We start from the raw sequence: 12,075 nt of genomic DNA, 5'->3' as shown, positions 1-12,075 counted from the left end.
TGACCCAGAGATGGAATCTGTGTTTACTGCATTGGCAGGCTGATTCTCTACTGCTCAGCCACCAGGGAAGCCCTGCATACATATACACACACACCCTTAAAAGCAGTTTAATGCCTGCTAGCTTGGCTCATACAAAAGAAGGTTAAAATTCTCAGTGAGGAAAAAGCAAAATGTATTCAATTGTATAAAGGCTTCTTCCCTTTCAACAAACAGGGATAAAGCAAATTTCCTCCCATTTTTCCTCTTTTACAAAGGAAGTCTAATTGTAAGCTGCTGCTGCTAAGTCGCTTCAGTCGTGTCCGACCCTGTGTGACGCCACAGACGGCAGCCCACCAGGATCCCCCATCCCTGGGATTCTCCAGGCAAGAATACTGGAGTGGGCTGCCATTTCCTTCTCCAATGCATGAAAGTGGAAAGTCAAAGTGAAGACACTCAGTCGTGTCCAACTCCTAGCGACCTCACGGACTGCAGCCTACCAGGCTCCTCCATCTATGGGATTTTCCAGGCAAGAGTACTGGAGTGGGGTGCCCAAGAGAGTGTTATAATTCAAAGACCATTCTCTGGCATTTTCCTCCAACTCCAGCTGATATTAGAGCTATGCTGTGTAACAAAAGAAAGCCATTTGTTGTTGTTGTTGTTTTTCATAACTTCAGTATACCATAAATATAGCAGGAAGTTTTATATAGAAATTGCAAGAACATGTTACCATTTAAAGAATAAAAGCACATAATTGAAAGAGCCATGTTATAAGAAAGGACAGGTACAAACTTACTGATAGGGTTCTGTAACCAAATGATCCTTAGATATCTCCATTAAAAAGTATCTCCATCTTTGAGATAATTTAACCTTCTAGACCAGCCACTCTTAGATGTGTTTAATACTACTTAACTGCTATTTTCAATGAGCTTACTAAGCATCCTCTTAAAGTTTTATTTGTGTTTTGGAAGGTTTTTTTTTTTTTGCTTTGTTTTATACCTGGCTAAATGTAGGCCAAGTTGACTATCATATTTATTATTTAAACTGCAAATAATTATATAAAATTATTTTTTCCTGTTACTACTTTAACTATCTCAACCTTCCTTAAATTCCTATTTGTCTAATAACTGTCTCACCTGTTTTAATCTCTTTCGTTAACTCACTCTAAAGTTACATGGGTGTCTTATATCATGCTGACCAACTTGGAAATAGATGATTTTTCTTCTAGCTCCCATTTTACTAATTTTACTTCATGTATTTCCCATTTATTTTTCCTATGCTTACTCCTTAGGCTGATTGGTATGATCACATACTTCTTTTCTTTTCCCATTAAATTTGCAAGTAAATGGTTGAGGTACCCCATTTTGGAAGTTTCCCCCCTATACCTCAGGAAGACCAGAGGGAAATGATACCAAGGAGGTGTCTTAGGTGGAAAATTCCTCTAACCCAGGCACAGACTTTGTTCTTCTGGAGTGGGCAGTTTTCCTGATTTACATTCCCTCATTTCTTCTCACACAACAGAGTAATCAGGGCTGGTTCCATTAAGAGCACACATCTATACCTCCAGGCAATCATATAGGCATGAGCGAAAGACCAACCCCAGCGGAAAGCAAAATCTCTAGTCAGAGAGCGATGTCTTCTCCTGAATCAGAGGACCCTCATTAATGTCAGGTGTAGGGACTTCTTACGGGTCCAGTGGGTAAGACACTATCTTCCAATGCAGAGGATGCAGGTTTGATCCCTGGTCAGGGAAGACTCCACATGCCTTCTGGCAACTAAGCCCTTTTGCCAGAATTATTGAGCCTGCACTCTAAAGCCTGTGAGCTGCAAGGGAGACAGGACACAGCCAAAATTAAATAGATAAATAAAAAAAAATTTTTTATATTTCAAATTTAATACTTTTCTGCAGTCATTCCAAGAGCCAATGGCTATTAACCAAGCCTAACAAAATAGACACAGACAAGCATGGACAAAGAAATCCAAAAGCCTGGGACCCAATCCTTTGAGTACCTCAGCAGCTGTAAGCTTTTATTCCCACCCTACCTTGTGGAAGTGTTTGTCCCTCCATCCTGTCCAGCTCTGTGGACTGTAACTCATTAGGCTCCTCTAATCCAGGCCAGAATACTGGAGTGGGTTTTCATTCTCTTCTCCAGGGGATCTTCCCGACCCATGGATTGAACCACGGTCTCCTGAATGGCAGGCAGATTCTTTACTGTCTGAGCCACCAGGGAAGCCATACCACCCTCGCTTAGGGTGGGAATCTAACAATCCTGAGAAGGTTTCAGTACAATTTCAGCACAGGCACTTTTTAACAAGGTTACTCACCCGAAAGACGTGTGATCCTGGAGCAGTTTCTTCTCTCAAAAGTGAAAGCAGCACCAAGGAGCCTGGAGAGCAGCAGCAGGATACGGGAACATGACTGCTGACCCCTAGACAAGTTTGGTCTGGATGGCCACTTAGGGTCAGTGGCAAGGGTCCACGTGCTGCCAGGGGCCACAGTGCCCCTGGTGTCTTTGGCAGACAGTCACAAGATTTCTGTCCCTTAGTGTCACCAAAATCTTTACCTAGCAAGGGCTCCCTGCCCACTGCGCACAGAAGCCAATACCAAGGTATCAGCTTTTGAGAAGATAGAAGTGTATTGCAAGGTTGACTGGCTGTCTCTTGCATCCAGGGCTCAGGATGAAATTTGGGGGATTAGGGAAATTTTAAACTCGGAACCTTATTGGCTAGTCTTGAACCTGATTGGGTTAGTCCATATAAGCTCTCCCTGCTTCTGGAAGCCAGATTTTCCTGATTGAAGAACTCATTTCTTGAAAGCCTCAAGTAGCAACATTTCTGTCCTATTGAGTTCCACAAACCAAAGATTCTTGATCCTGCAGTTATTCTGGAGATAAGGGTTCCTGTCTTGCACATGCCCAGTGCTGTCTCTGTGAAATAACTCAAGGTTTCATTAACCAACAGTCTACTCAAGGACGCAAGACCCCTTTAAGCTGGTGCTATTTCCATTTGATTAATCGATACATTTAAGAATACGAAACTAGGTAAAGCTGGTCAATATTTTACCTGCTGTTTAAAATTTAATAAGCTTAATGTTATTTTTGCTATCGTAACTATAACTGATCTTAGCCATATGTCTAAACTTTTTATTAATTATAAAAATGTTTATATTAATCTTCACTGAACTGCTAAACTCATTTATTATAATCATTTAAATTGACTGTATTTTCTTCATTCACAATCATATCACTTGTGGCTAATAACAATTTTTCTTCTCTTTTGAACCTTACACCATTCATTTGCTTACATTTGTCTTACTGCATATTGTTCAATAGATCTAGGTCTGAGTCACTATCTCAGTCTAATATTGATAATTTGCATAAGGGCAATCTTGGATTTTGACTTAGCTTATAGCTGAACAGTAGAGATTCTGGTTTTAGCTCTGATTTATTCCTAATTTATTTTGATCTTACAATGTTTATTATCCATAAATACAGCCATGCAATAATAGGCATGTTTTCTCTCATTTCTAGATACTTTAAAGTTAGATATCAAATTTTCAATGTGTCTAATACACAATAGTGGCAGTAGACATAGGTGTATGAAAATAATCTTGATGAAAAGAATGCTTTCTGACAATAATATTTTCCTAATATAAGTGATCTCTTCCTTAGGAACTGGTGCGCTTATGTACATACCAGATTGTCTCCAACAGTGATACTGGACAACCAAGTCACTTATGTTCCAAGTGGCAGGGGGCCCTGTGGCTGGACCAGTGGACCCTGTCCTCAAAGGTATGTAGTGTTTCTTGAAAATACCCATTGCTTTTACCATAATCATGTGTGGCCTGGATTATGCAAAGAAAGTTAACCATACCAAGTACATGTATGTACAGTAGGGTCAGGGTAGAGCCATCACATTAAACTAGATGTGTGATCTTTAGTTAAAATGGACAAACTAATTATCCTTGCATCCGGTCCCATCACTTCATGGCAAATAGATGGGGAAATAGTGGAAACAGTGGCTGACTTTATTCTTGGGGGCTCCAAAATCACTGCAGATGGTGACTGCAGCCATGAAATTAAAAGATGCTTACTCCTTGGGAGGAAAGCTATGACAAACCTAGACAGCATATTAAAAAGCAGAGACATTACTTTGTCCACAAAGGTTTGTCTAGTTAAGGCTATGTTTTTTCCAGTAGTCATGTATGATGTGAGAGTTGGACTATAAAGAAAGCTGAGTGAAAGAATTGATGCTTTTGAACTGTGGAATTGGAGAAGATTCTTGAGAGTCCCTTGGACTGCAAAGAGATCCAACCAGTCCCTCCTAAAGGAGATCAGTCCTGGGTGTTCATTGGAAGGACTCATGCTAAAGCTGAAACTCCAATACTTTGGCCACCTGATGCAAAGATCTCATTCATTTGAAAAGACCCTGAAACTGGGAAAGATTGAAGGCAGGAGGAGAAGGGGGCGACAGAGGATGAGATGGTTGGATGGCATGACCAACTCAATGGACATGAGTTTGGGTATTCTCCGGGAGTTGGTGATGAACAGGGAAGCCTGGTGTGCTGTGGTTCATGGGGTCACAAAGAGTCAGACACAACTGAGCAACTAACTGAACTGAACTGCCACTTATGGGTGTTTTTAGCATATGTGAGTTAAATGAAGTAATATGCTTAGCCTAGTGCCTGGTACTTTGTGGGTTTTTAGTAAATGTTAACTCTATGTTTGTTTCTATTTGTATTATTACTATTACTTATATTCTATGACTAGACCAGCAATCCTTTAATTCCATGAAATTCATATGGTTCTAAAGGTTTATTAATAATTTCCCTTTCATACTAGGCTAAAGAGAAGCCCATAACTTGGCAAGCCACTAATTGCAATTATGTATGGTAAAGCAGCTAAGTGGGTTCTTTCTTCTTGTGTCTATTTTAATGACTTATGTTATTTAGGGTTGTTTTTTTTAATTATGTAATTTTCCTAAAATGTGAGGCTGAGTGATAAATTTTCTGAATTCATGCAGTCACAGTAGCTCAGCTGGGGGTATTTCAGGAAAGCCTGCAATAAAAACTAAAATTGTTATTCAGGCCATGATGGCTAATGTTATGCAAATTTTCATACAAATAACTCAGGCAATGAATCAGTCTGGAACAGTGTGCAGTAAGGATGCATAAAACCAAGGTGTTTCTTAGTGCCTAAGGGCATAGCTAAGGTCCAAGGTCCAAAGAGCTAAGCACATCTTAGGGATTTGGGAGACCTAAGCTCCAGTTCTTCTTCCGGCATTTACTCCCTTTATGACAATTTCCTAGTCAACGTGCAATACAAAGAAAGGACTGTTAATTCTTTAGTAGTGAAAATATCACTACAGTAACCCCAATCACACTGCCCTTCTGAGTTTAAGGTGAGCTTTTTTTTTCTCTTTGAACAAACTAGAAATATATATCTTTGTTCCCGTTTTTTAATCTTTCTCTACATTTGAGTGAATCTCTCCATGTACTTTTTATTTCAGTACAAAAGCACCATTTGTCAGTTTTTCTTTGTCTGAGCCACATGCACCAGGGATACAGTTTGTCAAAGCAGGAACAGTTGACTCCAACAGTAATGCAGCTAACTGCTTGACTTCACCCTGACAAACTCTAGAGTCTTTGCCCAAACTGCCTTACTCCCTGTTTAGCATTAGCTGCTGGACTAGAGATGCTATTTCACTGGACAGAGTTATTTGCTGATTATAATTTACAGAAATAAATACAGATAAATGATTAGCCTACTTTCAGAGATGGAAGAAGTCTTATAGCTCATTTTAAAACTGAGAAATAATTTCACACATAATTAATCACCCATCAAGTTATCACAGAAACTAAGACCCAGCCTGTTATAATACATTTCCCCACATAATCAGGGTTTATCCATGATACTGGCTACTGTTGTCTCCACATAGTCATATGTGACAAATTCAGATAATAATAAGTTCCTCATCAGCAAGCCAGGGTAATAATACTGTCCTCATAGAACTAATATGGAGATTAAACAAGATAATACAAACCAATTTCACAGACCCATTTAATAAGAAGTATTACCTAAATATTAAAGTCATAGGGATAAGAATCGTGTGACCAAGTTGTATTTATGATTTACACTTACATATTTAAAGCTTGCAATTTAGTACCATTCGCTATTTATTAATATATTGATTATTAACTTGAAATGCTATAGTTTCTTCATTTCCCTTTCATGGTTTCTTCTCAGAAACATTTTCTCATGTTAGATCCTTTTCTCTCTCTCTCTCTCCCCCTCTTCCCCTCCCTCCCTTCTTCCCTCTCTCTCTCCCTCTAAGAGAGATACTACATAAGAGAAATATAGGTAGTATAATTTAAAAACTTGAGAGATAAGAAAGTACAGGTTAAAATCATAGTGGCTATCATATTTTTAATCAGATCACTGATATCTAACTTGTTTCAAGTTGTTTAATATTTATCTGGAGGAAAACAGATTCTTTTAACCCTAATGATATAAGAATAGTAAGAACTAAAACTAATTATTCCCATTAGCTATTTAAACATTAGAATTAAAATAGATTTTAACATTGGTTTAGTGAAAAGCATTATCAAGGGAAAAATTGTAGTATCTTTAGAAAACATAATGATAGGTATAAATTTTAAATAACAAAGAGTATAAACCTTAATTTTTTTATAATGTATTTAAAGAACTCTAAGTTTGACAGTAATATTGATGATGAACATTATTGTAATAAGAAGAATAACAGATAACACTCAACATAAGCTTATTATATTCCAGGCATCATTTTCCACTTTTATTCCAACTAATAATTTAATGTGAGACAAATAAACTGTTTTCCCCCAATGGGCTCCTCTCCTCTAGATCTCAGAAGATACCAAATTCTGTGTACAGGATGCAACATAAGATTGTTACCTCATTAGAATGGAAGTGCTGTCCTGGATTCAGCGGACCAAAATGCCAGCTAAAAGGTATCCAGGTTCAATGCATGAGACAGGGTGCTCAGGTCTGGTGCACTGGGTTGACCCTGAGGGGTGGGATGGGGAAGGAGGTGGGAGGGAGGTTCAGGATGGGGAATACATGTACACCCATGGCTGATTCATGTGAATATATGGCAAAACCACCACAATATTGTAAAGCAATTAGCCTCTAATTAAAATTTTAAAAAGGGTATATTCTAATAGTAATTTCATAATCACAATGAGAAGCATAAAACTACTAAAGAATAAGCAACTGATTCCAAAGGAGTTGTGTTTTCTCTTTTGAACCCAAGCAAATTAACATGAAGTGAAACTACCAAGACTTACTATTTTAGAGCTTCCTAATGTGGGAGCTATTCCAGCACCCTAAAATTTCATAAGCTATCCTTTAAATTCTTTAATATTTGTATTGGTTTCATATGATGAATAATTGGAGATGTCTAAATATTTTAATTTCCCTTAGCTCTGTGGCATCAACAATGCCTTATTAAAATATCAGAAATCCTAACTTTATTTTTTAAGTAAACTGTCTTTAGAAGTGATCCTATGTAAAATTAAAATCACCTTCTAGTTTTGTTCCAGTTCAATCATTTGAAATAATATCATCTATAAGTGAAATTCTGCTTTTTAAAACTGATCCTAATGGAGCCATTTTTAAACAAAGTTTAAGGATTTTCTGGTGGCAAGCCTGATCAAATGCATGGTAACCTGCTATGGTCTAACATCCATGTGACTGTTATTTTGCTTTGGGCTTTAAATAGGTTTCCTTTGAAAAATAAAATACTGCATCAGAATACATATTTTAAATGAATGAATATTACAAGAAAGGCCATTAGCAGTAGCAGGGAATTCAATCAACAGTGTAAGAGACTGTGATTAAAAATTAATATAAGTGTGGAGAAACCATTATGATTCACATTTAAAAAAAAAGAAAGTTGTAATATAAAAGCTCTAGGAAACTTGCAGTTTAGTTAAGGATATTATATATGGTTCTTCTAGCCCATTCATTGAGAATCTGTAGGCAAATTTCTCTGTACTACTATTTTATTCTGGATCTGGACTGAATTTCAGAAATGTTATTTAATACATTTTCAGAGTATAGCATCAGGTAAAACAAAGTTTTAAGCAGAATGTAATCTATACCAAAAATATTTGCAAACAAGGTAATTTAGCGTGTTCTAAAAAAACTCAAAATATGATCCAGCTTTCAAAGGATTTCTGATTTCCATCAGGTACACAAACATACTCTCTGTGTAAACATATATATACATATATATATAAAATATAAACATATTTGTTTATAGACTGTGTATGTCAGACGGTTAAGAGTTCTGGAGAATATTTAGTACTCTGTTCTAAAGTCTACAGTTCATTTTTATATTTCTCTTATGAAAAAAGATCCTTAGGATTATTAATTCCATTCAGTTCAGTTCAGTCACTCAGTCGCGTTATCATTTCTTAAATATCCAGCGTTTGTTCAGAAGGGTTCACAATATACCCTTCTGGAAATTTTGAATGTCATTGCACGTCCTATTGTACCTAACGGACTGAATGCAGACATGTAGCAGGAAGAGGAGCCTGTGTGTCAAAGAATGTCATGGTCTCCAGTTGATGAGGACTATGTTCCTTCATGCTTCTTCCTTTTACACCTGCTAATGGATTATTAATCACTAAAGGTGGACTGTTTATGCCCAGGAGGAAAAAACACAGAATTTCATCATTATAAATATACACACACAATAAAAAAAAGACTAGTTGACAGTTTTGAATACCTACTATGTAGTGTTTTCCCCTTTTTTCAAAGTATTATATGAAATATTTAAATTGAATCCAAACGGGATTTGCTTTGTTTTTTTAACAACACCCTCTGGTATAATGGAAGCAACCTGTGGATACCTTTAATACTAGATTCTCAAATCGTTATCTTGAATCCCCATTAACAAACACATTCCACAACAGTTCTGACTCTGACTTTCCGTCACAATAGTGTAACTAGAATTATGCAGGTGTCTGCTGGTTAAGCTGCCATGGCAGGTCTTCTTTCCATTGAAATCTAGAGTAGGAATAATTTTCCGATGGCAGATGTGCCCGTTGTGTCATTTTGCCATACAATCAACCTAATACAAGTGTGATTCCAAGGGAACCTACTGTTGCTCCCTACAGTATCCTGACCATCCCAGTCTTCACTTTTATTGCAGTACGTAAAAGCTGTTGAATTTTTCATTAGTGCAGTTGATGCACTGGTAGTATCAAGAAATACTGTGTCCCTTTGTCCCTTGAACCATTCTTCATTATCTCATCTATCCTTGGGGCAGGGGTTGGGGGATGTGGGGGGAGTGCACACATTTTCCTTCTGATTCCTACCCAATTACATAAAGGTACTCCTCCGCTTTTCATCATGCCTTATATATGTGCCAACAGTCTTTTATTCATATGTGGGAGAGAAAATTGTCAGGTTTCCTTTGACAGCACTCTCCATGCTGTCTCATATGACAAGCAGCTCCAAATATGGCAAGAACAATCAGTGTGGCTGATCCATTCTTTAAATCCCTTCAGAGCCCTCAAGGGTTTGAAAGAACCTGGTTATGTAGCTATAATTACTTCCGTGTCAGTCCTTTACAACAAGAGGGAATTATTTTATTCATAGAAAATTTGTAAAGTATTACATGAATTTCATAAATCCTTGTTTCCCCACAACTTTCCTTCCCACAACAAAATTAACTTCATAATAGAAAAAGCAACAATTTTAATTAAAATTGCACTAGGGAGGTCTTTTTAAATATATAATCAATAGATCAGAAAATGGAATTGCTGGCAACTATACTCTCATTTATTTCTCCTGCTTCACTTTCTACCCTTCTCTTTTTCTGTCTCTCTCTCTTTCAATAGACCAATCCCCAACCTGTTAGGAAAGGATGTGTGATCCAAAATCCATGGGGGCAAAAGAATTTGAAAAGGAAAACAGGTACATGTTTATGTATAACTGAATCACTTTACTGTACACTTGAAACCAGCACAACATTGTTAATCACCTATACACCAATATAAAGTAAAGCATTAAAAAAAACAAAACCCATGGAGCATTTCTTTCTGTGGTCTTATTCTCTAACATACTATTTATATTATTACTAACTTTCCACACATTCTCTTTTTGCTGCAACTCAGGGAATCAAAATTCTGGTAAGAAGTTCTATTAAAATATTAGTCACACTCCTAAGAAGAAACTAAGTTTTAAAAAGCGTAAGTGAATAGAGTTTTGTTGGGAAGAAAAAGGAGCACCAAGTCCAATATCAAAGTCACATTTTTATATATTTTACATTTGTTACACCTTTCTTGAGGGTCAGCAAGCTTGTCTTCACAAAGTGACCTAGATTTGTGATATGGTATCCAAGATATGTTTTGAAATATCAGTAATGACATACTTTCTAAGACAATTTTATAAACTTTGCAATAATGTGCTTTTCCAGTAGATGTCTCTGAAATGTTCTGAAGTAGTTAAAGGAAATTTTGGCTTGCTCTAATAACACAAAGGACAGGAATTTAAGTTCAAATAATGTTAGCGAGGAGGGGAAAAAAACTTCTCTAAAAATCTGTTTTTAAAAAAATCCAGTCAGCTTTAATCAGATCCTCTATCTAGTAAAAAGGTATTTTATAAAACTTTTCTAAAATATATCATAGTTATTATGAATGTTTAAAATGTAATTAGTTGGTTATTAGAATAAACAGGCCCTGCCATATATTATGAATATATAAAAAATATTTCTTTTCATAAGTGTGCACTAACTCAATAAATTATGTAAGAGCTATTGTACTATTTTAAATATGGGGCTTGTCTAGTAAGATTATTTTGAAAATTACTTCAATTAATATACCATAAAAGTTACGATATTTGAAACGAAAAAAACTACATTTCTTATATTTTTGCATATCTAGTTCTTGGTGGTGATTAATGCCTTCCCCTGAAAAAGAACATTACCTCCTCTGCTCAATGATAGTATGATACGTTTAGTCAAAAAACACAATGTACTTTTGTTGCATCAAACTGTATTCTTCTATTTAGCTACTAAATCTCAGTAAATGTTTACATATGTACTCAACATCATCATGCAGTGTTCAGTTAATATCAAAGGATCAGCTGCAAACTGGCCTTGTCAAACCACACAGGAAGGTGTCTGGTTCTAAGGTGGAGACAGCAAGCTTCCTCATTACTGAGACGCCATTAATGACTTCCTCTATATGCCTCAAAAGCCTGGAAGGAAGAAAAACTCAAAAATAACACCTGTCTAATTAAAAGAAAAAAAGGAAAATCACCTAATAAAGGGATGGTTGCTCTTGACACTTGCTGACCTTGCTTCTCTTAAGCCCTGATCCACCAAGATCAGAGATTCTAGTGCAAGGAAAAAAAAGAGTAATTATATTGGGAAAAGAGAAAAAAGAAATCCAATTTTTAAAATACATTGAACTTTTTAAAAATCAGAAGAACATAAAGATCTGGGTAGAATTATTCTAATTATTATTAGAATTAATTATTAATTATTGATTGAAAAAATTATTGATTGAAAAAAATGAATTAATTATTCAATTAAATAAATGTTCTTCTGTCTTAGCACCAATCTCTTAGAAAGGATCAAGAAAAAAAGAAATTTGTACCTATGGAAAAAAACAAAGGTCTCTGCTTAAGCGCAAGATAAGAAGATTGCCTGGAAAACCTAGAATCGTGGCAGTCCTGTGGTAGAGAATACATAAGGAAGACAGAAAGATTGCTAAATGAAAAAATAAAAGAGCATCGATCAACCAGGAATTTTATCACTGGAGAGTAACTGACTCCACTCTCAGAGATCATATCAGTGCTTCTCTACCATCTAAATCCCAAGAAATAAATTGGAATGAATGCAAGTATTGAACTCCAGTCAACAAACAGAGCTAAGAAAAGATAACAAACTATTGAATTTGTTAAACAGGCATTTCAGGTTTTTAACAGCCTTGGCAGAGACCCCATCCAATGAATTCCACAGAAAAGAGGTTCATACAACAATTGGATCTCAAGGATCTTTTGTGGTGCTTAATGGTTGTTTCTTTTACTTAGGAGTAAAATTCTTCATCCA

The 12,075-nt window shown here is 36.3% G+C and overlaps 1 protein-coding gene across 2 annotated transcripts in view; it reads left to right on the top strand.

Annotated features, from left to right (window-relative positions):
• The window catches only part of MMRN1 (multimerin 1), a 93,640-nt gene that overhangs the window by 39,124 nt on the left and 42,441 nt on the right, over window positions 1-12,075 (top strand). For both annotated transcript variants that reach the window (XM_070791182.1, XM_070791181.1), the window contains exons 3-4: window positions 3,648-3,767; window positions 6,855-6,961. In XM_070791182.1, coding sequence (XP_070647283.1) covers window positions 3,648-3,767; window positions 6,855-6,961 — 227 coding nt within the window. The remainder of the gene's footprint in view (window positions 1-3,647; window positions 3,768-6,854; window positions 6,962-12,075) is intronic.

This window comes from Bos indicus, chromosome 6 (assembly GCF_029378745.1).
Source record: "Bos indicus isolate NIAB-ARS_2022 breed Sahiwal x Tharparkar chromosome 6, NIAB-ARS_B.indTharparkar_mat_pri_1.0, whole genome shotgun sequence".
In the NCBI taxonomy this organism is placed as follows: domain Eukaryota; kingdom Metazoa; phylum Chordata; class Mammalia; order Artiodactyla; family Bovidae; genus Bos; species Bos indicus.
Note: the sequence above shows the minus strand (reverse complement) of the source record. Positions and strands in the feature narration are given on the sequence as shown.